The following is a 27,795-nucleotide window of genomic DNA, read 5'->3' as shown; positions in this document are numbered from 1 at the left end:
GCATCTAAAATGTACACACAAACACAACTGTATGACTTCAGATTGACACTATTGGTCGAAATGATAGAAATTAACAATTATTTCAGCTTAACCTTACTGCTGTATTATTTATTTATTAAATTCTTACACAGTCGATGGTTGAGGTTTCATTTGTCCTTTTTTTTTGATTGACAATAGTCCAGCGCAATTACCTGAACAAAGTACATTTATTATTTTTTTTATCATTGAAAAAAAAAAAAAAAAAAAATCCACTGATAAAGCATTTGGAATTTACTCACCCTCAGACCATCCAACATGTGTCTGTTTATTCATTGTGAAAGATTTGGACAAATGTAACATTCCATCATTTGCTCACCAATGGATCCTCTCCAGTGAATGGGTGCCGTCAGAATGAGTCCAAACAGCTGATAAAAACATCACAATAACCCTCAAGTAATCCACACGACTCCAGTCCATCAGTTAATGTATTCTGAACCAAAGTGTTTGTAAAAATTAATTAAATAAATAATAAAATAAAAAATAAGGCATTTTATAAACTTTAAACTGCATTTGGCTAAAATACAAGTCTGTGATCTATATGGTAAAGCGTCCTCCAATGAAAAATTCCATCCCCTCTTGTCCTCTTCACATCAAAATCCACTGACGTACTTATTCAGAAGTGTTTGGGATGTTTTTTCACTTGTAAATGGTGTTTATTCTGTGCATATTTCTCCCCTGATTCAGATTATTGGGATTTGGACTCTCGTTCTAATGGCACTCATTCACTGCAGATCCATTAGTGCACAAGTGATGTAATGCTACATTTCTCCAAATTTATTCAGATGAAGAAACAAACACATCTAGATCTTGGATGGCCAGATTGAGAGTACATTTTCAGAAAAGTTTAATTTTTGAGTGAACCATTTCTTTAATTTTTATGCCACATAATGCCAACATGTCAGATACTGGATGCTGTGATGTTAAGATTTAATGAGGTACAGATCTGTTGCTGGTGTTGTATCATACCTGACATCTAGAATTATACACTGCTATTTGTATAAAACCCATTGGTCTTTTCTTGTGCATGTGTGATGCCTGTGGATAGTTTTCAAGGTCCGGTGCTTTCTTAACATTAAATTAAAGCTAGTTTTGCTTGAAAAATATTTTTCCAAAATAATCTTGGTCTTTCGTTGAATTTCTTCAAATGGATGATTTCTGATAAACCTTTCCATCCATACTCAAACTGTGGCCTTATATTTTTAGAATAATCTTTGAATATTATGTAAGCTCCTGCCAAAAAAAAAAAAAGAAAAAAAAAAAAAAAACTGAAGAGAGATGCATAAACTGACAGATTTTGGAAGATATGGGATTATTTATTTGAATATATAATCACATACTGCATCAAAACATATTAAAAGAATAAGAAAACAAATGAAAAATAAATGAAAAAGACAAAAATTATGTTGGTCTTATATATATATATATATCAAACCAAGTTTATTTATTTAATTGAAATAAAGATACAACAAGCCCACAAAATAAGTTGCCTGTCATTTTTCCGGTTGTTGAATATTGCATGGACCAGTTGGTTAAAAGAAGTGTTATTTTAGTATTGAGATACTATAATAGTTTTTATATTTCGAATTAGTTTTAATAATATGGTTATGTTTTTGTCATTTTAAATATGTATGTATAGTATACATCAAGTTAAACTCAATAATAAACTCAATTGCCTTGGTTCTCAGCTGAAATTAAAAACAAATATATTTTTATTTCAAATAAATGAAAATAGTATGCTTTCTTAGTTAACTAGAGTAAAATAATCCAGATAAAAAAAAGTATGTGCAAAAATTTTTAACAAAAATGTAGTTAATTTTGAATTCATAATTTGTTTGCATACACTTATATTTTGTATCTAATGAATTGTTTAGTTGTTTAATGTATTCAAACATGTTTTGGGGTCACTATGTTCTCTGTATTTAGTTAGGTCATGAAGAAAGGTGTCAAACAGTCAAGAGAAGGAAAACACATGGCTTGAAGACATACACTGAATTCTTGGTTTTTTGAGAAAAGGCTGGGAATTTCCCTCATATTTGCTGTCCTGGTTATGTGGGGCCAATGACGGCACTGGTCTTCTGTCCTCTGGAGGTGTGTGTTTGAGATGAAGAGCGAATGGAAGCTTCACTAGCACTTTCAAAAAGGTCCTTCAGTTTAGGATGAAGGTCACCCCACACATCACCCATCTGAAATATGAAAAATAAGTAAAGATTATTATAGCTGCAGGCAGCTTGAAAGGGCCCTTGCACCCCGGCTCACCACCACCTGGTGACTAAAGGAAAACAGCAAACGGTGGGAAATATGCTTTTAAAGTGGCATTTGCTTATATGCCAAAGATTTATATGTGCCAAACTGCCTGCTGCCAGCTGGTGGCACTATGACTATAGCTGAATATTGCCATCTAGATCTCTTCAGGCCAGGACTTTTATCAAACATGTGAAGTTTGGTGCAGATTGGACATTGCATATTTAGGTTAGTGTAAAACAAACTTTTCATGTTCCCAGCGGCTGGTGCTATGATTATAACTGACTATGGGCCTTTAGATGTATTCAGGCCAGGACTCTTATCGAGGACCTTATTACATGTGTCTACCGAATTCGTACATGTACTGTATGTGAAACATAGCTCGGGGGGCATTTCGTTTATAGATGGTGCTATTGAGCCATTTTGGCACACCCACTTCTGAAACCAGTATCAGATGTATATTTTCATCACTTCTGGTGAACAAGAGTTTTCGAGCGGAAAAAGAAGAAACTGAGCTATTCCAATTGGCTATTGCACCATCGGTGCTCAGGCCCTAAATACACAGCTCACATAAATTAAATAGTGTTGAATTGAGAAAAGGATCTGAAGTACCGTATTGTCGCACTTTTTTTCATAGTTTGGCTGGTCCTGCGACTTACAGTCAGGTGCAACTTATTTATCAAAATTAATTTGACGAACCGAGAGAAAAGAACCAAGATAAAGCATTACTGTCTACAGCCACGAGAGGGCGCCATGTGCTGTTCAGTGCTCCTGTAGTCTACACTGAAGACATAGAGCGCCCTCTCGCGGATGTAGACGGTAATGTTTTCTCTTGGTTCTAAATAAATGCGACTTATAGTCCAGTGCGACTTATATATATTTTTTTCCTCATCATTTTTGAAAAAAAGAAAAAAAAAACTGAAGAGAGATGCATAAACTGACAGATTTTGGAAGATATGGGATTATTTATTTGAATATATAATCACATACTGCATCAAAACATATTAAAAGAATAAGAAAACAAATGAAAAATAAATGAAAAAGACACAAATTATGTTGGTCTTATATATATATATATATATATCAAACCAAGTTTATTTATTTAATTGAAATAAAGATACAACAAGCCCACAAAATAAGTTGCCTGTCATTTTTCCGGTTGTTGAATATTGCATGGACCAGTTGGTTAAAAGAAGTGTTATTTTAGTATTGAGATACTATAATAGTTTTTATATTTCGAATTAGTTTTAATAATATGGTTATGTTTTTGTCATTTTAAATATGTATGTATAGTATACATCAAGTTAAACTCAATAATAAACTCAACTGCCTTGGTTCTCAGCTGAAATTAAAAAATATATATTTTTATTTCAAATAAATGAAAATAGTATGCTTTCTTAGTTAACTAGAGTAAAATAATCCAGATAAAAAAAAGTATGTGCAAAATTTTTTAACAAAAATGTAGTTAATTTTGAATTCATAATTTGTTTGCATACACTTATATTTTGTATCTAATGAATTGTTTAGTTGTTTAATGTATTCAAACATGTTTTGGGGTCACTATGTTCTCTGTATTTAGTTAGGTCATGAAGAAAGGTGTCAAACAGTCAAGAGAAGGAAAACACATGGCTTGAAGACATACACTGAATTCTTGGTTTTTTGAGAAAAGGCTGGGAATTTCCCTCATATTTGCTGTCCTGGTTATGTGGGGCCAATGACGGCACTGGTCTTCTGTCCTCTGGAGGTGTGTGTTTGAGATGAAGAGCGAATGGAAGCTTCACTAGCACTTTCAAAAAGGTCCTTCAGTTTAGGATGAAGGTCACCCCACACATCACCCATCTGAAATATGAAAAATAAGTAAAGATTATTATAGCTGCAGGCAGCTTGAAAGGGCCCTTGCACCCCGGCTCACCACCACCTGGTGACTAAAGGAAAACAGCAAACGGTGGGAAATATGCTTTTAAAGTGGCATTTGCTTATATGCCAAAGATTTATATGTGCCAAACTGCCTGCTGCCAGCTGGTGGCACTATGACTATAGCTGAATATTGCCATCTAGATCTCTTCAGGCCAGGACTTTTATCAAACATGTGAAGTTTGGTGCAGATTGGACATTGCATATTTAGGTTAGTGTAAAACAAACTTTTCATGTTCCCAGCGGCTGGTGCTATGATTATAACTGACTATGGGCCTTTAGATGTATTCAGGCCAGGACTCTTATCGAGGACCTTATTACATGTGTCTACCGAATTCGTACATGTACTGTATGTGAAACATAGCTCGGGGGGCACTTCGTTTATAGATGGTGCTATTGAGCCATTTTGGCACACCCACTTCTGAAACCAGTATCAGATGTATATTTTCATCACTTCTGGTGAACAAGAGTTTTCGAGCGGAAAAAGATGAAACTGAGCTATTCCAATTGGCTATTGCACCATCGGTGCTCAGGCCCTAAATACACAGCTCACATAAATTAAATAGTGTTGAATTGATAAAAGGATCTGAAGTACCGTATTGTCGCACTTTTTTTCATAGTTTGGCTGGTCCTGCGACTTACAGTCAGGTGCAACTTATTTATCAAAATTAATTTGACATGAACCGAGAGAAAAGAACCAAGATAAAACATTACTGTCTACAGCCACGAGAGGGCGCCATGTGCTGTTCAGTGCTCCTGTAGTCTACACTGAAGACATAGAGCGCCCTCTCGTGGCTGTAGACGGTAATGTTTTCTCTTGGTTCTAAATAAATGCGACTTATAGTCCAGTGCGACTTATATATGTTTTTTTCCTCATCATTTTTGGACTGATGCGACTTATACTCAGGTGCGACTTATAGTCCGAAAAATACGGTAATAGAGTTATAAGAAACACACCTCTTTGTGTCCTTGTATTTGTGAGTGGACAAACGTCCCCAGTATTGAAGTCACAAGAGGCAGATAGGTGAAGACCAGCTGGGTTTCTTGATGCAGACACAAAAGGGAGAAATAGCTCCTCATCTCCATGGTGATAATTGTGTTCTCCTGCTGTAGGATGACACAGAACAATATTGAGTTTACCTGTCAAGTTTATTCTTTTTTGCAAAAAAGTAAAATAAAATAAATATATTAGTGCATTGTTGTCATATACTGTAAACATACCCTAAAACATATTTTTTTTTTATTTCTAAAGAAGATATGTACTGTATTTAATACATTTAAATATTTCTTGGCTGTGAATGTTTGAACCCTACTAGATTACTGTACAAATGTTTCTCTTGTGGGCAGTGCACCATGGCAGTATGTCTACTTGTATATTTTAGTTTGGTTAAGTGTAGTTTGCATGTTGGTGTGTTTGCTACAGTATATGTTTTACCTGTGAGAGCCGAGACTCTGGTTGCTCGATGCTGTTCTGGCTCTTTAAGTGTGTAGCCACAGGCCCGCTGCGCTTTTCAAACGCTCTCTGATGCTCTAGTAACACACCACTGTCATGACGATCACACAAATCCTATACACACATACATCCAAAATTATTAGCTCCTTAATGTCATTACAGTTTCATTTATAAAGTGTAAAATGACAGTGCTCAGAAATAGGTTCAGTCATACATGCAGAGTAATCTATGACCAAACTCCCATCTTATACCATCTGCTAATGCCCCATTAACATCCACTGAAACAATTCTGTGGTAAAATTGATATAAAAAGTTTTGTCTAGACAGTACTCCCTTTGTATGACTGCAGCTGTTCAAGGAGAAGGTTCAGTTTCTCCACCACCTCGTCCTCCTCTCTGCTGCCCTGGTGTGGGTTGAAATACTGCGTTTAATTACTTTTCAACTTGAGTCTTAATCTTGTGCGTGTCATGATAACATTGAGTTGCTTTGAAGCTTTTTGTTTATATGCTTCAGTAAAGTTTGATGTTTGTGATTAGACTATGGCTCAATAAAGATCGTGTTTTAAAACCTGGTGTGCAGCTTTGATTAAAGGTTGAATTGAATATTAACCAGAATATTAGAATGTCATAATATAACCAAATTGGCTTATTTGATTAGTAAACAACAAAAATGGTGTAGAAACAATTTTCATTCAGAAATTGCTAGTAAATTTCTACAAAGTAAGAACAAGAAACCTTGAATTGAACATGAAACTGTGAAGCAGAAATAGTATTTAATATTTCACGAGAATATGAGATGCTTCATGTTCATTTTAGATAACTCTACTTTTTTAAAAATCTTCTTCTATAGCATTCTATTTATTTCTAGTTATAAATTACAATGGAGAGGTGTAGATTTTCAGTGTAGCCTCAGACTTATGGACTCCACTGTATAAGTTATAATTTTAAAACAAAAAATGTCTTTTGACAAAGCCGTTGGTGGTAGCTAGTGCCAGTAGCCTCAAAATGACCAAATATCGGACAATTAATTAGCTTGATTGATATATCAGTCTGTTTCTAGTCTTTCTGCATAGTTTTCATGCAGTTCATGCAACTGTTAAGTTCCATGTCTTATGACCATGCGGCAATGGTCACATCCTGTATGGTCACATGTAGAGAGAAGAGCACAGGATGTTCTAGAATCTTACAGTGTGAAACAAGTAATTTCTTTATCTTGGATCTCTGTGCATCAGATGACTATTACCTGTTTTGGTCATGTGCATAAACAAGACAAAAATACACATTTGTTCTAACTTTAAAACAGTAGGACATATTGTGCAGTTGCCCACTGATAAACAGTTTACAGTGGCTTACCTTTGGCGATATCTAGAGAGCAGAATGACTGATGTAATGGTTTTATATATACGTAAATATATGTATATATACTGATATATATGAGTCACTTAAAGGAATAGTTCACCCCAAAATGAGAATTTAGTCCACCATACCCAGGTCATCCAAGTATCAATGTAGATGAGTTTGTTTCTTCATTGGAACAGATTTTGGTGAAATGTAGCATTCTATTACATGCTCACCAATAAATCATCTGCAGTGAATGGGTGCCATCAGAATGACAGTCCTAACAGCTGATAAAAACATAACAATAATCCACAAGTGATCAGTGCAGTAATCCAAAACTGTAAACAAACCCATCATTAAGATGTTTCTAACTATAAGCCATTGCTTTTCAGCGGACATCACTGGAGGAATCGTTATCATGGATTATAGACTGGTATTTTAGCCAGAAGCAACAGTTTAAGGTTAAAGCGCCTTGATGGATTTGTTTCTTAACTTCAGCTGTTCAAAAACTCATTCTGACGGCACCCATTCACTGCAGAGGATCCATTGTTGAGAAAGTGATAGAATGCAACATTTTATCAAATCTGTTCCAATAAATAAACAAACTCATCTACATTTTGGATGGTCTGGAGTAGCTCTTCAGCAAATTTTGGGGTGAACTATTCCTTGAATCATAATACAATACATTTACTCAAAATACACATCAAATTGAAAATAGAAAATGCTTGTTATTCTTAAACGAGGCTTTTGTTAGATTTTTTGACCAGACGCAGGGGAAAACCAATAATGAAAGTTTTGTTAAGTGGCTGTAATTATGGACTGATAATGATAATCTCAAAATGAACCAAATGTTGTCCAATGAATCACTTTTGTTGACTGTTTGCTGATATCCACCACATTTAGTTCAGCTTCCTGCCTTTGCTCTTATGGTTACCTTCAGTGCCATCAGGAATCTTTACAGTGGTATCAACAGGCCAGTGTAAACCACCTAAATAAGCTTCATCTTCAAATTTGCTCACATGACGGCTCTTAAATGAGCTGTTGATTTTGCCTTAGGTATCATATGTTCAGTTAATATTCCAAACGGGGTATTGAATGATCTGTTAATGATAATCACATGCACACTTTATGTTAAATTGTGATTACTCATTTTGTTTTACTTTTGTGTGTATTTGTATGCCATTATTTCAGTCACAACGAGGTAATGCTTCCATTCAGAAATGGGAATTAGTCTCAGATGTTTCATTCCTAAATGTGTAGGGGAAAAAAATCCCACTGAAATGTCCTTTATATAGGATATTTTATTTTGATGCAGTTCTCTAAAGCAGAAATGTAATTTTTTAATTTTAAATCTTAATTTTTTATTCTCCTAGCCAGTCGTAATATGCAGAGAAAAAATAAAGCATTCATATGATAATTCCATCTCTGGCGCGATCAAAACACTGTTCTGTTCGGTTTGATGGAGAATCACAACCAATGGCATGAGTCGGGGGGCGGGGTTATGACATACTGCAGCATTGACAGTAAAGCTCAAATAGGAAGCACTGTTTTACCTTTGACTGCTCCATCACCCATATTTGTTATTCTCTTTATGAGGATCTTTATGGTCCCTTTTGCAAAGCTGTGAACCTAAACTCTTCTGTTATTCCCACATGTGTGCATGTTCTACTGTATCCATGGTTTTACAAGAGGAAGAGCACTCACATTAGTTGACTATAAAATTATGAGTTGACATATGGCCATTAAAATGTACATTTCATTCTCTATAAAAACTCACAAGAATGTTTGTGTTTTTTAACCTTGTATATTTGAAGATTACACTGCCTTTTCCCTGTTTTCTCCTTGCGGTCACATCTTTGATTGAATTATTCTATATATAAAATAAATAATTTAGTTTAAAAACTGTTTCAATTTGGAATTAATTACAATTATTTTTGTGTGGCTAAACCAAAAACGGACCCTCTAGGTTTGTATTTGATTTATGTTGGCACTTTTTTGAATATTAGGCACTAATTTGTCTAGAATTTGACTATAAAACAGTTTGATGTATTTGGACAGAAGGTTCAAAATATAGAAATTGCATCTAAAATGTACACACAAACACAACTGTATGACTTCAGATTGACACTATTGGTCGAAATGATAGAAATTAACAATTATTTCAGCTTAACCTTACTGCTGTATTATTTATTTATTAAATTCTTACACAGTCGATGGTTGAGGTTTCATTTGTCCTTTTTTTTTGATTGACAATAGTCCAGCGCAATTACCTGAACAAAGTACATTTATTAATTTTTTTATCATTGAAAAAAAAAAAAAAAAAAAAATCCACTGATAAAGCATTTGGAATTTACTCACCCTCAGACCATCCAACATGTGTCTGTTTATTCATTGTGAAAGATTTGGAGAAATGTAACATTCCATCATTTGCTCACCAATGGATCCTCTCCAGTGAATGGGTGCCGTCAGAATGAGTCCAAACAGCTGATAAAAACATCACAATAACCCTCAAGTAATCCACACGACTCCAGTCCATCAGTTAATGTATTCTGAACCAAAGCTATGTGTTTGTAAAAATTAATTAAATAAATAATAAAATAAAAAATAAGGCATTTTATAAACTTTAAACTGCATTTGGCTAAAATACAAGTCTGTGATCTATATGGTAAAGCGTCCTCCAATGAAAAAGTCCATCCCCTCTTGTCCTCTTCACATCAAAATCCACTGACGTACTTATTCAGAAGTGTTTGGGATGTTTTTTCACTTGTAAATGGTGTTTATTCTGTGCATATTTCTCCCCTGATTCAGATTATTGGGATTTGGACTCTCGTTCTAATGGCACTCATTCACTGCAGATCCATTGGTGCACAAGTGATGTAATGCTACATTTCTCCAAATTTATTCAGATGAAGAAACAAACACATCTAGATCTTGGATGGCCAGATTGAGAGTACATTTTCAGAAAAGTTAAATTTTTGAGTGAACCATTTCTTTAATTTTTATGCCACATAATGCCAACATGTCAGATACTGGATGCTGTGATGTTAAGATTTTATGAGGTACAGATCTGTTGCTGGTGTTGTATCATACCTGACATCTAGAATTATACACTGCTATTTGTATAAAACCCATTGGTCTTTTCTTGTGCATGTGTGATGCCTGTGGATAGTTTTCAAGGTCCGGTGCTTTCTTAACATTAAATTAAAGCTAGTTTTGCTTGAAAAATATTTTTCCAAAATAATCTTGGTCTTTCGTTGAATTTCTTAAAATGGATGATTTCTGATTAACCTTTCCATCCATACTCAAACTGTGGCCTTATATTTTTAGAATAATCTTTGAATATTATGTAAGCTCCTGCCAAAAAAAAAAAAAGAAAAAAAAAAAAAAAAAACTGAAGAGAGATGCATAAACTGACAGATTTTGGAAGATATGGGATTATTTATTTGAATATATAATCACATACTGCATCAAAACATATTAAAAGAATAAGAAAACAAATGAAAAATAAATGAAAAAGACAAAAATTATGTTGGTCTTATATATATATATATATATATATATATATATATATATATATATATATATATATATATATATATATATATATATATATATATATATATATATATATATATATATATATATATATATATATATATATATATATATATATATCAAACCAAGTTTATTTATTTAATTGAAATAAAGATACAACAAGCCCACAAAATAAGTTGCCTGTCATTTTTCCGGTTGTTGAATATTGCATGGACCAGTTGGTTAAAAGAAGTGTTATTTTAGTATTGAGATACTATAATAGTTTTTATATTTCGAATTAGTTTTAATAATATGGTTATGTTTTTGTCATTTTAAATATGTATGTATAGTATACATCAAGTTAAACTCAATAATAAACTCAATTGCCTTGGTTCTCAGCTGAAATTAAAAACAAATATATTTTTATTTCAAATAAATGAAAATAGTATGCTTTCTTAGTTAACTAGAGTAAAATAATCCAGATAAAAAAAAGTATGTGCAAAAATTTTTTACAAAAATGTAGTTAATTTTGAATTCATAATTTGTTTGCATACACTTAGATTTTGTATCTAATGAATTGTTTAGTTGTTTAATGTATTCAAACATGTTTTGGGGTCACTATGTTCTCTGTATTTAGTTAGGTCATGAAGAAAGGTGTCAAACAGTCAAGAGAAGGAAAACACATGGCTTGAAGACATACACTGAATTCTTGGTTTTTTGAGAAAAGGCTGGGAATTCCCCTTATATTTGCTGTCCTGGTTTATGTGGGGCCAATGACGGCACAGGTCTTCTGTCCTCTGGAGGTGTGTGTTTGAGATGAAGAGCGAATGGAAGCTTCACTAGCACTTTCAAAAAGGTCCTTCAGTTTAGGATGAAGGTCACCCCACACATCACCCATCTGAAAAATGAAAAATAAGTAAAGATAATTATAGCTGCAGGCAGCTTGAAAGGGCCCTTGCACCCCGGCTCACCACCACCTGGTGACTAAAGGAAAACAGCAAACGGTGGGAAATATGCTTTTAAAGTGGCATTTGCTTATATGCCAAAGATTTATATGTGCCAAACTGCCTGCTGCCAGCTGGTGGCACTATGACTATAGCTGAATATTGCCATCTAGATCTCTTCAGGCCAGGACTTTTATCAAACATGTGAAGTTTGGTGCAGATTGGACATTGCATATTTAGGTTAGTGTAAAACAAACTTTTCATGTTCCCAGCGGCTGGTGCTATGATTATAACTGACTATGGGCCTTTAGATGTATTCAGGCCAGGACTCTTATCGAGGACCTTATTACATGTGTCTACCGAATTCGTACATGTACTGTATGTGAAACATAGCTCGGGGGGCATTTCGTTTATAGATGGTGCTATTGAGCCATTTTGGCACACCCACTTCTGAAACCAGTATCAGATGTATATTTTCATCACTTCTGGTGAACAAGAGTTTTCGAGCGGAAAAAGATGAAACTGAGCTATTCCAATTGGCTATTGCACCATCGGTGCTCAGGCCCTAAATACACAGCTCACATAAATTAAATAGTGTTGAATTGATAAAAGGATCTGAAGTACCGTATTGTCGCACTTTTTTTCATAGTTTGGCTGGTCCTGCGACTTACAGTCAGGTGCAACTTATTTATCAAAATTAATTTGACATGAACCGAGAGAAAAGAACCAAGATAAAACATTACTGTCTACAGCCACGAGAGGGCGCCATGTGCTGTTCAGTGCTCCTGTAGTCTACACTGAAGACATAGAGCGCCCTCTCGTGGCTGTAGACGGTAATGTTTTCTCTTGGTTCTAAATAAATGCGACTTATAGTCCAGTGCGACTTATATATGTTTTTTTCCTCATCATTTTTGGACTGATGCGACTTATACTCAGGTGCGACTTATAGTCCGAAAAATACGGTAATAGAGTTATAAGAAACACACCTCTTTGTGTCCTTGTATTTGTGAGTGGACAAACGTCCCCAGTATTGAAGTCACAAGAGGCAGATAGGTGAAGACCAGCTGGGTTTCTTGATGCAGACACAAAAGGGAGAAATAGCTCCTCATCTCCATGGTGATAATTGTGTTCTCCTGCTGTAGGATGACACAGAACAATATTGAGTTTACCTGTCAAGTTTATTCTTTTTTGCAAAAAAGTAAAATAAAATAAATATATTAGTGCATTGTTGTCATATACTGTAAACATACCCTAAAACATATATTTTTTTTATTTCTAAAGAAGATATGTACTGTATTTAATACATTTAAATATTTCTTGGCTGTGAATGTTTGAACCCTACTAGATTACTGTACAAATGTTTCTCTTGTGGGCAGTGCACCATGGCAGTATGTCTACTTGTATATTTTAGTTTGGTTAAGTGTAGTTTGCATGTTGGTGTGTTTGCTACAGTATATGTTTTACCTGTGAGAGCCGAGACTCTGGTTGCTCGATGCTGTTCTGGCTCTTTAAGTGTGTAGCCACAGGCCCGCTGCGCTTTTCAAACGCTCTCTGATGCTCTAGTAACACACCACTGTCATGACGATCACACAAATCCTATACACACATACATCCAAAATTATTAGCTCCTTAATGTCATTACAGTTTCATTTATAAAGTGTAAAATGACAGTGCTCAGAAATAGGTTCAGTCATACATGCAGAGTAATCTATGACCAAACTCCCATCTTATACCATCTGCTAATGCCCCATTAACATCCACTGAAACAATTCTGTGGTAAAATTGATATAAAAAGTTTTGTCTAGACAGTACTCCCTTTGTATGACTGCAGCTGTTCAAGGAGAAGGTTCAGTTTCTCCACCACCTCGTCCTCCTCTCTGCTGCCCTGGTGTGGGTTGAAATACTGCGTTTAATTACTTTTCAACTTGAGTCTTAATCTTGTGCGTGTCATGATAACATTGAGTTGCTTTGAAGCTTTTTGTTTATATGCTTCAGTAAAGTTTGATGTTTGTGATTAGACTATGGCTCAATAAAGATCGTGTTTTAAAACCTGGTGTGCAGCTTTGTCGGCGAGAAGACCAAATTCTCCTGACAGCTCTACAAGTGACTTCCTCTGTGTTTTCCATGCTTTGCTCATTGTAGGACTCATTGGCAGGTCTGATGTGTCCGAGCCCAGTTCACTGTTAAAGAGTCAGGTAATAACTGTCATATTTTCAATAAAACATAGCCTACCAGTGCTATTATTATCAACTTAAAGCAAAACCATTAAAAACATTTTTGTTCCTTGAAATAACATAACCATTGTTTGAAATACAATAAAGCAAAACATGAAAAGCAATTCATTTTCTCATTTTCATTCAATAATTCTGAATATTATCTTATTTTTAACCATATTTTCAGTTCAGTATGATCTGTTCACCTCAAGTCTTTGCCAAACATGAGCAGATCTGTTGAGTTCTCCCGTGACCGCTGAGCCATGCGCTCCGCTACATCTCTGAGTTTATTGAAACTGCTGTGGATGTTTGCAATGACCTCTCGATTAGCGGCAGCCTCGGTATGTATTTCCTCGGGTAGGTACACCTTAAAAACGACATGCAGTATTCATTTTGTGTGTCAGTTCATGGTGATACACTGGTACAAGTGGTTCTTTGATATATATCCCAACATCATGATATTTACATGGTATTTTAATTTCATGTCAGCTTTTACCCACCTTGCCATGCAAGGCCATTTGCGAGGTCAGAAACTCATCACCTGTCTTTTTATATGCATCACGCAACATATTTTGAACCTCCTGCAACACGCAAAAAGGATGAAATGTAATTAATGCCTGATGTTTTTATACTGTCTATGCGCCTGATTTATTCAGCTGCCATCTGCTGGTTTGAGGGCTTACCGCGCTGCTTGCTGACAGAAAGATGTTGACCAGCTCATCTCCTGCCAGGACTGGATGTCTAATCACCAGGGTCATAAACCTTTGTAGACCACGGCGGCGGCTATCATTGAACTCTCGGTCTGACATTGAGTTCAAAACTGAACATGAGCAGGAGAGAGAGAAAAAACTGAGTTTTAGTTACACAAGAGTGTAGATTTAAGAAACAAACTCATTAGCAGAGAGTTCTCCTCACCTCCTTTAAGGATGCGTTTGGGGGGCAGAGGCGGGACCATCCTGTAGATGAACTTTTGCAGCAGCAGACCATGGAACACCTCAAAATCACTGTACCTGCGCTGAACCGGGATCTGGAAACACTATATAAAAGAAATGAAGTAGATAAGTTTGTATAGGGAATACAGAATGGCATATATAAGTACAAACTGAGTTTACCTTGCTAACAATACGGTACTCCACGTGTTTGAGAAATGGCAGTCCTTTCCTTCGAAGCTCTGTCTCCACCAGCACACTGTCGCCCAGTTCCTTCAACGATAGCCCATCCACCACAGCGTTTTGCTGACCTAGATGCATTTTCGCACCTGACAACAAATGCATAGGTTTAATTAACAGTGGTCAGATTATGAAGTGACTTTCAGGAGGGTCAAATTGTTGAAAAGCGCTATGGAAAACTTAAATGGCAGAATATTTTGAGGTTCATTTTTCTACACCCAGACTCATTTATCAAATAATTCTTAAAAACTGCATTACAGTTTTCACAAAAACTATTAAGCAGCCCAATTGTTTTCAACATTTAGAATAATAAGACAGGTTTCTTGAGCAGCAAATCAGCATTAGAATGATTTCTGAAGCATCATGTTACACTGAAGACTCTGAGTAATGATGCTGAAGAATCAACGTTTCCATCAGAGGAATACATTATAGGTATAAATTAATTATTATACATTTTAATAAACATAAAATGTACTGTCACAATATTAATGTTTTCACAGTGTATAAAATAATGCATCTCTAGTGAGCATAAGAGGCTTCTTTCAAAACATCATACCAACCCCGTATGTGAATACTGTGAGTCAGATCCCACAGGAAAAAAAAAAGTGTTATTTGCTATGGTCTATATTTTTATTTATATACTTTTACTCTGGACATGAGAGAATGATTTTGCATTTGAAATAACTGTTGATGATTAACTGAAAATTCAATATCCATTTTGCATTATATAATGCTCATGCAAATCACTAAAAAACATACAGGGAACATTGTGATGGATTTAGAATCATCCCCAATATGGTTTAACTGAAGCGTTTTAATCTTTTGTAGAACAAAGTGACCTGTTTCACATCAGTGCTAGAAATGAGCAACCATGGCTATTTTTTTTGGGTATAAATAACAATGAGAGATTTATATTTATTGTGCATAATGCTTACTGATAGAAACATGTAAGGCAAGAGCTGTGATTTTGCCATTTGGCATCTTTTAACATAATTTATTTCTATTTGTTATATTTCTAAATGACTCAGTGTTTACTCTACATAGGTATCTTAAATGTAAATACATCTATGCTGTCCGTCTCTCATGTCTGGGTGTGTAGCTAATTAGGGTCTGTAAGCTCTTTGTGAGAATAGGATTTGTTACCTTGTCACTGGGGCAATGGGTGATTTCAGGTGATCCTCAAGTTTTGATTGAAATCTGATATGCACAGGTCTGTGAAACTGCGAAATTGAGAAAGGATATGAGAAATTGCTATTATGACACAGATATAGCTATATCTACGACAAATCACATTCAACACTGATTTAATGCTCTTTTATAATACAAAAAGCTAGCTTGAATCACAGCACTGAAACCAGTACCCCTTGAATTATAAATATATATTTAGATATCTTTGCACTTAAAAAAGCCTCCAATGAAGCATAACATCTAAAAAGTAATATAATATAAAAAAACTTTTATGTACTTTATTTTTAGTAGACTATTGCACGAAAAAACATGAATGCATATGTTAAATTACTCATGAAATGCACAGCTCACACAAAAACATAAATTATTGTTTTTCTTGAGTGAAGTGATTTTAAGATTTCTCATTACTTACAAGATTGCCGATGTGTATGAAGCTATCTTCAGTATCCCAAACAGACCTGGGCTTGCACCTCAACTGCCCTTTTCACGATTAACGTCTGACTGTGGCTGTATAACACCAGCAGATAAGATCTCAGTCTCATCTCTCTCTCTCTCTCTCTCTCTCTCTCTCTCTCACGTTGCTCTTTCTCTCCCCTTCTCTTTGCATCCCTCGACACACACATATTACCATTAATCACCTTAAGAGGATAGGACCTCTTTAAAAAACCAGCACAGCCTCTTGGAAGGCAAGCTGGAATTAAAGCTTACGTAACTGGGTTATAATAATGAGAGTGGCATGGCGAAAGATTTAGGGTATTTGCTTTAGGGACTTTAAAAGCTTTGCAATAGAGCTGCTTGATTCAAGCAGAGAGGGTGACTCAGGTCACACATTCATACACCACCGCTACAAACTCATTGACAGAATGGCCTCATATTTGAATAAATAATCATAGTTTGTGATAAATTATTGGAGAGATTGTAACAGGTGGCTTTGTTTTAATACACTCAAGTAATCCCACACCAAATCCATCTATGAGAAGTCAATCTCCATCATGTGGGTAATGTAATGCGGCAGTACTAAATGACCAATGGAAGGTCACTGCTTTTTTCCAGCTGTTCACTCTTTCCTCTTTCTGAAGCATCTGAATGTCCTTTTCCCCCCTCCCACTTTATTTAATTTGATACATTTGTTTGTCAGATAGTTTATTGTCTAGGAGATTAACCCTTTAGCCATACTAGAAAGCGTACTTTTCTATCTATCTATCTATCTATCTATCTATCTATCTATCTATCTATCTATCTATCTATCTATCTATCTATCTATCTATCTATCTATCTATCTATCTATCTATCTATCTATCTATCTATCTATCTATCTATCTATCTATCTATCTATCTGTATATCTCTCTATCTGTCTGTCTGTCAACCTATCTATTATATTTGTAGTAAGACAGATGCATTTATGGCACACAAAAAGGCTCGTTTAATGTATAAAATGTAATTTTTTTTGGAGTAGGTTCAAGAAGGTTACATTTTGACATAAGTGACACATAAAACACCTACCTATCGAAAATAGAAAAGACTGAAATAAACAAGTGGTATTTTAAGAAACTACTTAATTTGAATGAATTGAGCTGTACTTCAAACAGGCGAGGGCTCAGTCACGGTGTGCGCAAGCTTTGCGCAGAGCTGACGCACATGAGTACGTTTCATTTGCTGACTATTGTCATGTTAAACATTTTGGTTGCTAAACGAAGATAATGCACATTACAGCCGTACAGCGAAGAGAGACGCGAAACGACGCTGAGCAATATTATTGCCTTTACTTCGAAGCGTTTACACACCATATCGACGTAGGATCTGCTGCTTTTCTTAAAGGCGACATCAGGAAACAGCTGCATCTTGAGAACTTCTTCTTAAGAGCCCCTAACGTTACCCATGCCAGTGCTCTTTTATTCTGTTTTATATTAGGAGTGATTGAGACTCATTGACTCGTTGACATGAGAAAAATAAGATTTCCTGCTGCATCATAATAGCCTACTCGGACATTACAGGTCGTACCTCCACGAGAAGGTATTATGGTCCTATTGTCTGTAAAAGGTGATGATAAAATAAAAACAGGCCATCACAAAATCTACAATGTCTGTAGTAGCTGGAGAACTTGTCACTGAAGAGGATCTGGTAAGTACAGTTTCATAGATGTTCTGGACTGTAATATTAACAAAAATACCATGATAAATGTATATATTATTTCTTTGTTTTCTAGGCAGAGGACAGTGTCTGTAGCAGCTATGTGTCTGACACTGAAAAGGTAAGATGGACATTTTTAAATGAGAAATTAGGCCAGTCTGTTTCCTTACTTTTACTAAATCTTTCATTCTTCAATCTTTGAATGTTTGTGTCAAAAGGTACTATATGTGTCTGATTGTTAGATTTCATTTTAGAAATCAAGAAAAAAGAAAGTTTCAGGCAGACCACCTCCTTCTCCTAGTAAGTTTAATATTAAGAATTAAGTTTAAGATTTATTGCATTTCCATGCCTTCCACACAAAAGCTACCATCTTATTCGGTGCATTACTGTATCCAGTGTTTGGGAAAGTTACTTTTATAAGTAATGCAATGTTACAATGGTGTTTTACTCCCTAACAAGTAACTAATTGCATTACTTAGTCACTTTTTATGGAAAGTAATGTAGTACTTTACTTTTGCGTATTTGATTATCTACTTTATTTTTTGCGTATTTAACTATTGCAGGTTTACATTTCAATGTTTTGTTCATTTTGTTCATAGTTCACTTTTTTGTGCAGGTGATATAACTTAATGCATGTTTACATTTATTCTATAACTACAAGTTATCATCATGTTTGCACAGTACACACTATGCATCTGCGCTTGTTCCTGATTTTTCTTCATATAGGGACAGAAGAGCTGTCAGTCAAAAAATGGAAAAAGTATTTGAAAAAGTAACTGAGATATTTTTTTTATAATGTGTTATTTTACTAGTTACTTAAATAAGTAATCTGATTTCGTAACTTGTGTATCAACACAGCATAAAAACTGTGAAAATTGCTGTATTTGCTCATTTAATTATGGAGTTCTAAAGCAACTATAAACACTACAAAAATGCTTTTAAATTAATAGATATTTTCTTTAAATGAAGGGTCACCATACCTGAACAGTGCAAACTTGCATCTGAAGAGATCTCCCGTAGCATCGTGGAGGACAGTGAAAGGGACACAGCTCCTAAACTATAAAACCTCTCCTGCTGGTACACCAAAGGACATCTGGCTGCACTTACAGAATGATGGGAATGGTCTGTCCCCCTTTTTTTTTAATAATGAGGCTAAAGCTGTACACTGTGTTATGCATTTTACCATTTGAAATTATGCATCTTCTACTGAAAAAGATGTAGATAGGTTTCCATTATAAGACCCAAACAAAGGGCAAATCTGGACAAGATTCAATTGCTGTTATGCCTCTCAGAAAAATGTATCTCATTTTAAGGATATATAAAAATTACTTACTGGTTATCCAGACAAAATAGCTTACTATCACAGAAATCACATTCGAAGGTCGTAAACCTTTTGACATTTTTTAATACCGAATCGTAACAAAAGAAACACTGGCTCAGGATCATGCATAGCTATATGCATTTTAAAGACATGCAAATTAAATTTATTTAGCTATGTAATCTATAAAGCTCACTGTTTCATATTTGAAAAATGAATTTCTAAGGACTCTAAATTATCAACATGATCAAAACCTTGCTGAAAAAAGAATCTGCTGTATACAGTCAGCTACCTGTACATGTTTTCTATCCTCTCAGTGCATACTTTATAGCCAGTTAAAGACCTAGCATAATTGTAAAAATGAAACAACTTGATCAAAAAGTAAAAATTTGTATACTTCAGGGACACTGTCCAAGTCTCCTAAAGGTGCGGATTTCATTGTCACTTCCCAATACTTGAAGGAGGCCTTAGGAATGAAAAAGCCAAAATATTCCCGCCCTGCATCCAACGTTGAGATAAAAGTATCTATAGTCATAAACCTGAATATTCAGCTTCACTATTATTATTATTATTTTCAAATTTGTCGCCATGTAATTATTTGTACAACTCTTTGTCAGGTTATGTTCCAGGGACCCCGGACTACAAAGATAAGGAGGAAATGTATGATGAAATAATTGATCTAAAAAAGGTGAAGTTCACCTCTTGCACACTCGCTTGCTGATGCATGAGTGCTTTTGAGGATATGTTTTTAGAATTTGGATTACATCAGCCAGCATGTTTTCAAAGAACTGGGCTTTATCTCAGCTGTCATATTATCTGTCCTATATGTATATCAGAGATTAGTGGTTCGGATTACTGTGCCCAAATCATTATTTGTTAAAAATAGCTTGCCAAATGTTCCTGGATGGTCTGTTATTTTTGCTTGATTTTTAGGAATTGTGATTTGGGCTAATATTACCCGCAATTCAAGAAGAGGAAATGGTTCTTAAGATTTGTTAGTATTGCATAACACTAGAAATGGTATTAGTACTAATAATGGTATTGCAAATTTTGTCTGTTATGATGGATGTACTCTAGTACTTGCACATATGTGAAGCAGAGGTATGCACACTGAAATTTCATGCACCCGTGTGTTTGCTCTCCATGTTCTCAGACTGTCCAGTCCCAAAAGGCTGAATCGGACAAGATGAAAGCCAAGCTGCGGCGTCTTGAAGAAGAAAGCACTAAGAAAGACCGACAAATCGAACAGCTGCTGGATCCAGTGAAGGTGATGAACAAGCCTCAGCAGCAGAGATGAGCTGGAATAGAGGATAAGCATGATTACGTCACCTTATTGCGGAAATGAGTAGTTTAGTGTGAATGTAGAATTGAATTGAACTGTAGCGTAACAAGCAGCCATTATGTGTTTATACATTATATAAATGAAAAATAAAAGGATTTCTTGAATAACAAACTTGATTGTCATGAAATCAAAAAACATTATTTACAGTGTTACAACAATGTTAACACCTTATTTTAAGGTGTCCTTGTTACACGTTACATGTACTGTACCTACTGTTAGAGTTACTAATAATTATGCATAGTTACATGCAAGTAAACCTAATTCTAACCCTAAACATATAATACGTACATGTACAGTAGTTAACTAATATTACTCAATACTTAAATGTATAATTCCACTGCAACAAGGACACCTTAAAATAAAGCGTAAACAAAATGTTTATTGTGAAATAATTATTTTGTTGATAATATAGGACCCAGAGTATGCGAGGGTTTTAGTGGACAGAAAGACTGATCCTAGATCGGTGAGTATGGCATTATAAACATGTCACAATCACAATTCATCAGATCAATGATTCTTAATTTGATGAATGATATAATATGAAAAATGGGTTTCTCTCTTTTTGAACACACCAGATCATTAATAGACTGAAACAGAGGATTCTACGATTGGAGAAGCAGTGCAAAGAAAAAGAAAATGCCTTAAGGTCTGATGCCAAATTCATTTGTATTATACTGTCATAAAATTAATCATGTTATGGTGAATAAATACAGCATGAATAAACTTCATTATAGCAGGTGGAGTCTAATTCTAGGTCATTAATAAAATGAGCAAATTTGTATACTTCTTTGTACTGGCTGTAAAATCATAACTTATTCTAATGAAGGTCTTGTGTGAAAATTATGAATTTGAATAGTTTTTCCCATTTTATTATTATTATTTTTTATTAATACTAGATACTTATGGACCCCAGTGTATGTTGTATCTAAAATGATGAATTGTGTTTTGAAGAATGAATTTGCCTTTACAGTCAGCTTCAGAGTGACCTCAAAACTACCGACATGCAGGAAATGAAGATTACTGTGGAAACCTACTTTGAAGAGGTATTTTACATCATTATATATAAATAATATAATGATGTATATTATTTATATATATATAATGTATATATTATGCATTAAAAATTTATGCATTTAGCAGACGCTTTTATCCAAAGCGACTTACAGTGCATCCAGGCTATACATTTTTTACCAGTATGTGTGTTCCCTGGGAATTGAACCCACAACCTTTTGCATTTTTTACGCAATGCTCTACCACTGAGCAACATGAATATATATATATATATATATATCACATCTGTATGTTTTTATTAATACAAATTTAATTATAATACAAATATATTTTTCATTCTTAGGTTCAAAGATTGCAAGCACTTTTGGAGTCAACTGAAAGAAGGTGCAAACATTTTTAATTTTACTTGTCATTTGATTGTCCCTTTAAACTTAGTCTTTTTCTCACTCTCGTTTACTCTGTTCAGTAATAAGGCAGAGAGCAAAAACATCAGGCGGCAGAACAAGACCCTTAGTGCAACGGTTCTGAAACTCACAAACACTGTTCAACACCTGGAGAACGAGAACCAGGAGCTCAAAAAAGATTTGACACTGGAAGAGATGAACATGATGGACAGCCCTGCTTGCCGAGCCAAGGGTACTTTAATTTACAAAAGCACATCTAAACTTAAATTTACAGTAGAACTGGAAACACTATATTACCAAATGTCATTTATTACAGACAGCTGCTTAACCAGCGTAAGATAGAAAAAGCATTTAGTACTTCCTTACACAGTGCTAAATTCAGTCAGTATTTTTATGTTTACAGGTTATATGGATTGGAGTAAACAGAGACTTGTGCGCCGAATCCTGGAGCTTGAAAAGGTATTATATATGTATGTATACAATATGTTAACACACACATACATGCATATGTGTATATGTGTTACATTAAATGTGTTACATTAAACATGTAGAATGCACATGTTAATGTAGTTTACTTGTTTTTCAGAGAGTTGAGCAGATGAAGAATCTTCAGATCGCTAAAGCATCAGACTCACAGAAGAGCCCAGACAATAAAGGCACTAGGTCAGAAACTTCCAGTCAGAGTGATTCTGTCAACACAGAGATGGAGCCATCTGTTATTAAAGAGAGTGATGTGCATTTGAGGGAAGCAGTTAAGAAGCTTGGAGAAGAGAAAAAGGAACTACAGGAAAAGCTAACCCAGAGAGAGTGAGTATAATTAAAATATCACAATTTCATATTCTTCAGAAACCATTCTGATATGCTGATTTGGTGCTCAAGAAATGTTTTATATTATAACCCATGTAAAAAAAATACAAATTATAAGTAATTTGTGCTACTTAATATTTTTGTGGAGACTGTGATTTTTTTTTAAAGATTCTTTAATGAATAGAAAGATAAAAAAAAACAGTATTTATTTGAAATAAGTTCAGAAATGTTTATCATATTTTGTTTTCTGAAATAAAATATTTCTCAAATATTTAAGAGCAATTCTGATATTTTGTATTCCTTATTAGCGAGGAGCTAAAGCAGTTGTCAGCTGAGAAGGATAAGAGTCTGAAAGAGGTCGAAAACGTGCTGAAGGAACTAATCAGAAATCATGAGGGCCTGATGCAAACACACAGGTTTGTAATATAAAAATAACAAAGCAATCATGAATTAAAACTAGTGTGGTGATGTTTTTGCTCATTTCTGAAGATGCTTACATGAGTTCTGACATGACTGAACTCTTATGTGATGATACAAAGGAACAGAAAAGAATTACATTTTGATTAAAGATTATGAAAACTGACTTTCTTCAGTCTTTTTAGAATAACATGCATTGATGAATCGTGATAAATATGAACAATGGAAATTTATATAACTATATATAAAAAAGTCAATAAATTCACTTTAGATATATATTTTTTTATTTACAGGCAAGAGATGGGAGCACTGACCATAGAAATCAACGGTTTAAAAGAGAAACTAGAGGAGGAAAGAAAACTCAGATTACTACAAGATTCATGTCAGGTAATACATCTGAAGTGTTTTTTTAAGAATGCTCACACAAAGTTCACTCAAGTGCAGATGGCAACTCATGCATATGAAATCCGTGTTTCTCATCTCACAGGTACGGGACGGTTCTTTGCCATTAACACTCACAGAACCATTTTTGTCATCAGCAGCCGTACCGATAGAGAAGAACAGAGCAGCTAAGATCATCCAGACGCACTGGCGCTCACATCGACTACAGGTTGGTTCAAGACGTTGACATACTGTACACCCACAGTGACTGTAGATTATTCATATCCTCCTTATTCTTCTACTCCTTCTCTTAGGATCTAGTTCTTTTACAGTCCTGTCTCAGAGGACATCTAACCAGGCAGAGGCAGTTAGATGGACAGAGTCAAGCAGACCCAAAAACTATTCCTGTTGCCATGGTAACTGTTTATGGCCTTTTGTTGGGATGTTTTATTATATAGTTTGTTTATGCATTACATGTTGTTGCTCTGCTTAAGTTAGTACTGTACAGCTGTTTTCAACACTGATGAGAATAATGAGAAATATTTCTTAAGAACCAAATCAGCATGTTAGATTGATTTCTGAATGATCATGTGACACTGAAGATTGTAGTAATGATGCTGATTCAACTTTGCATCACAGGAATAAATAACATTTTAAAATATATTCAAGTAGAAAACTGATATTTTAAATTTTACTAATATTGCACAATTAAATTGTATTAAATAAATTGATTTTGAGAATTAGAATTTTTTTCAAAAACTTGTACGGTAGTGTATTTATTTATTATTATTATTTTTTTTAATACTGTATGATGTTACATCGAATTATTAAGGTACTTGTCACGAAACCATAGTGATTTATGTGGTCAAAATTTCCTTGACTTTGTGTTTCAGATCCAATCAGATATGAATGCTCAGGCTGTACAGGAAGAGGAAGTGACTCTGCTGCAGTCCGTCTTTAGGGCTCATCTCAAACGCAGCATGCTGACAACAGACAGGTGATATAAATTGTGTAAACACTAAATTACTACAATACACACTAGACAATTCATTATTGTTGCACACTTCAATATTTATACTATGATTTATAGTCAAAAACTAAACCTTGCACAGGTGATTGTTCTGATTAGAGAATGCAAGTCTGCCGTCACAACAGTTGTTCTGAATGAAAATGGTTGCATGCATGGCCAGGTGGTCTCCTTACAGCCGTATGTTGACTTGACATTGCAGAGCGTCTGCAGTGACACAGTCTGCATCTTCCCTACATCAGAAAAAGCTGCATCTCTGCACTCCTCCACTGCTGCCCAGAGGCTGCTCACAGGCAGTATCTGCTAACAAAATACAAACCTCAGGTGATTATTCATCTGAAATAATGTGCTATGTTCTTGCTGAAGAGATCGATTTGAACTCATGCTGCTAATATCCCTGCTTGTTAATCTAGGATCAATAAGACTTTGTTGGTTCTCACATTTAAAACCTTTTAATGAACCAAAACCTTTTTTCATTTTTAAACAAAGATTCATACTTGGTTATCTTTATTATGTCTTGTTCTGACTTCCCTTTTAAAGCACTTCTGACTTGTCTTGTATTGAATGTTTATTGTAATATGTTAAATGTAATACGCTTGCAGGTGTAACTCAGAATAATGGTGAGGAGACTGCAGAGGAACTACATCCTGCTAATAATGATAAGATGACAAGAAAAGAGCTGCATGACAAGAGCTCAATACCAGGTTAGAATACAGGATATCTGTAACTCATTCCTATTATACTACGTCACTACTTTTTTTTTTTTTTTTTAAAGAAATTATACATTTTATTTGGGAAGGATGGATTAAATTGATCAATTGACCACCAGTATATATTTGAATAATCTCATTTATGCATAAAGTATAATCATTCATCTGTTTTGTGTAATAAAATCTATGATTTTGTTGGTTTTAAGCAGACCTGAAGATCCACCAACAGCAACAATCCAATAAAATTTCAAACACCGTCGATTCAGATGACTCTGATGACATCATTGTGTCTCCTTCAAAGCCGCTGAGAAAAAGAGAAAAATGCTTAAGCCCATTCAGTGCTAATGACTTGATTTAGCTTCTTTATGTACTATTAGGGGCTGTTTTTTCTCGCATTTCTTGGATCACAAACTATTACCGGAGCAACCTAAAACAGAACTGAAGCAAAAAATAATTAACTATATATAGGCAATAATGACTGTACAGAGAAGAACATGGATCATGGATGATGAACATGCAAACGTGGTTTTGCCACACTTTATTATTCTGTGACTTCTAGGAACTAAGCCTTCAGCTGTGTCTTTTCATTCCAAAAGTGCCTTTTGTTGAATTATTATTTTTAACGAGGATCAGGGATTTAATATTCTTCATTTCCTTTCACTGTAGATCAATATACATATTACACTTAAGCAGGATATCGCATAAAATATATTTAAGCCGTTTAAAGCTGCAGTAGGTAACTTTTGACGCTCTAGCGGTTAATAAACTGCTTGCGTCTTGCGGAAGAACATTATAGCCGGAGCTCTCTGTTTATGTCCATGAAGAATCACAAAGGTACTCCGCCGCGGTACCCCCGAAGCAATCTAAAATAGTCTGAATATAAACACTTATTATAGGTGCACCCTAGTGATTCAGGACAGGCTACAAACACAGTTTGGAAAATGGATTCATGGTGTACTCGCTTATTATATACATTTTGTAAATTTTGAGCACAAACAAAGTTACGGACCGCAGCTCTGATTGGTTGTTTCTTACAGGGAGCGGTGTATTTCTGCAAATGGCAATAGGACCACTGGGAGGAGCCAGAGGAGCTTGATTTTTTCACAGATTATCTTTCTCATATTCTACTGTCAGGACATAATGACAGGTTTAATAAATATGTAAAAAATACATTTTTACAAAAGTTACCTTCTGCAGCTGTAAGTGTGCATTTAAGGTACACCTTGATACAAAAGGTATTGTGAATCTCCACAAATGTGGTTGATGTATGCTGTATAAGACAACTTTGTTCAGATTGGAGAAAAAAAATGACAGTAAATACTGTTTCACTTAAATGTTGTCAATGTGTTAAATGTTAATATAGGTGTATTTGTATTGAACCAGTAACAGCACTGAAAATATGATGCTGTTTTTCCAATTTTACTGTCTTGTTAAAACTTATTTTAAAAGCTTGTTTTCTTTGGTCTTTTGTCCTTTATGCTAAAGTATGACAATACATTTTCATAATTTAGTCTAACATCCTATCTAAAAATGGATACCTAGTTATTAATTTAATCTTTTTAACCAATTAATGTACATGACTTCTCCTGTCCATTGTGATGTAGGCTACTGGATAATGGTTTAGGATAATGTTTTTTCTTTCTGCACAATTTCTACCTGATCAAATTAATGAAAATATTAATTATAAACATGCACATGGATTTTAAAGCCTTCAACTATGAAAGAAAACATGTTTTGGTCCATGTTAAGAGGTTATGACCTTGTCAGTTATATACACACACACACACACACACATATATATATATGCCTATATTATTGTTTTTACAAAACGGAATATAACTCCATTTGGTGACTGAATGTTGGCTATTAATAGGGTTAACAGTCTTCGATAATATATATATATATATATATATATATATATATATATATATATATATATATATATATATATATATATATATATAATCACAGAAATAGTTCATTAAATATTTTGTTTGACCTCATGAAAATTTTCTGGAGGTCAAGCATCTTGCTGACAATTGATAATGCAAGAAGGAGCATCAATCAGATCAAGTTATTATGCAAAATTACTATATGTACAAAATTATTATATGTAGTATATTTCAGATATACAATTAAAAATCAGGAAAACTGCAGAAAATTTTGAAGAATAATGAGAAATACAGTATGGCCAAAGTGATGTGATTTAAAGTTA

The 27,795-nt window shown here is 34.5% G+C and overlaps 3 protein-coding genes across 14 annotated transcripts in view; 2 read left to right on the top strand and 1 right to left on the bottom strand.

The window, feature by feature from the left end:
- The window catches only part of LOC127948744 (G protein-coupled receptor kinase 4), a 35,236-nt gene extending 26,347 nt beyond the window's left edge, over positions 1–8,889 (top strand). Inside the window, exon 17 of one of the 2 annotated variants that reach the window (XR_008152179.1) lies at positions 6,239–8,889. The gene's annotated coding sequence lies outside the window, so the exon portion shown is untranslated. The remainder of the gene's footprint in view (positions 1–6,238) is intronic. The other variant, XR_008152178.1, reaches the window with a different exon arrangement.
- Positions 1,442–16,568, bottom strand: LOC127948745 (sorting nexin-8-like). 9 transcript variants are annotated; one of them, XM_052545410.1, is made up of 12 exons: positions 16,445–16,568; positions 15,988–16,064; positions 14,788–14,933; positions 14,591–14,711; positions 14,359–14,495; positions 14,176–14,256; positions 13,882–14,042; positions 13,513–13,642; positions 13,279–13,347; positions 12,927–13,058; positions 12,449–12,598; positions 1,442–2,222 (listed from the first exon to the last, which is right to left on the bottom strand). In XM_052545410.1, the coding sequence occupies exons 3-12, from the start codon at positions 14,923–14,925 to the stop codon at positions 2,085–2,087; spliced, it is 1,257 nt and encodes a 418-aa protein (XP_052401370.1). In that variant the 5' UTR covers positions 14,926–14,933; positions 15,988–16,064; positions 16,445–16,568; the 3' UTR covers positions 1,442–2,084. The 9 variants fall into 9 exon arrangements, with proteins under 9 accessions (XP_052401370.1, XP_052401368.1, XP_052401369.1 ...); XM_052545408.1 differs by lacking the exons at positions 12,449–12,598; positions 12,927–13,058 and adding exons at positions 5,152–5,301; positions 5,630–5,761; XM_052545409.1 differs by lacking the exon at positions 1,442–2,222 and adding an exon at positions 3,226–4,119.
- Positions 16,569–17,652: 1,084 nt separating this feature from the next.
- On the top strand, positions 17,653–27,028 carry LOC127948451 (IQ domain-containing protein E). Of its 3 annotated transcripts, none has more exons than XM_052544889.1 (22): positions 17,653–18,154; positions 18,240–18,284; positions 18,418–18,463; positions 19,133–19,285; positions 19,884–19,991; positions 20,099–20,169; positions 20,635–20,748; positions 21,236–21,286; positions 21,399–21,469; positions 21,794–21,866; positions 22,178–22,218; positions 22,301–22,470; positions 22,642–22,697; positions 22,825–23,045; positions 23,354–23,461; positions 23,756–23,849; positions 23,950–24,072; positions 24,158–24,259; positions 24,737–24,840; positions 25,073–25,194; positions 25,473–25,574; positions 25,790–27,028. In XM_052544889.1, the coding sequence occupies exons 1-22, from the start codon at positions 18,113–18,115 to the stop codon at positions 25,936–25,938; spliced, it is 2,166 nt and encodes a 721-aa protein (XP_052400849.1). In that variant the 5' UTR covers positions 17,653–18,112; the 3' UTR covers positions 25,939–27,028. The 3 variants fall into 3 exon arrangements, with proteins under 3 accessions (XP_052400849.1, XP_052400848.1, XP_052400850.1); XM_052544888.1 differs by having other exon boundaries at positions 25,787–27,028; XM_052544890.1 differs by lacking the exon at positions 25,473–25,574.
- The last annotated feature ends 767 nt before the right edge of the window (positions 27,029–27,795 follow it).

The sequence above is a fragment of the Carassius gibelio genome, chromosome B1 (genome assembly GCF_023724105.1).
Source record: "Carassius gibelio isolate Cgi1373 ecotype wild population from Czech Republic chromosome B1, carGib1.2-hapl.c, whole genome shotgun sequence".
Taxonomy (NCBI): Eukaryota; Metazoa; Chordata; class Actinopteri; order Cypriniformes; family Cyprinidae; genus Carassius; species Carassius gibelio.
The sequence above is the reverse complement of the archived record's forward strand: the minus strand, read 5'-3'. Positions and strand labels throughout refer to the sequence as shown.

Excerpts from the sequence above, each read along its gene's own strand:
- LOC127948745 (XM_052545410.1), bottom strand. The coding sequence starts at position 14,925 with ATGCATCTAGGTCAGCAAAACGCTGTGGTGGATGGGCTATCGTTGAAG. Across the intron at positions 14,712-14,787 it reads AGTACCGTATTGTTAGCAAG|TGTTTCCAGATCCCGGTTCA; the intron begins GTAAACTCAGTT and ends TCTTTTATATAG. Across the intron at positions 14,496-14,590 it reads CAAACGCATCCTTAAAGGAG|TTTTGAACTCAATGTCAGAC; the intron begins GTGAGGAGAACT and ends GCTCATGTTCAG.
- LOC127948451 (XM_052544888.1), top strand. The coding sequence starts at position 18,113 with ATGTCTGTAGTAGCTGGAGAACTTGTCACTGAAGAGGATCTG. Across the intron at positions 22,698-22,824 it reads GAATCCTGGAGCTTGAAAAG|AGAGTTGAGCAGATGAAGAA; the intron begins GTATTATATATG and ends CTTGTTTTTCAG. Across the intron at positions 24,841-25,072 it reads AGCATGCTGACAACAGACAG|AGCGTCTGCAGTGACACAGT; the intron begins GTGATATAAATT and ends TTGACATTGCAG.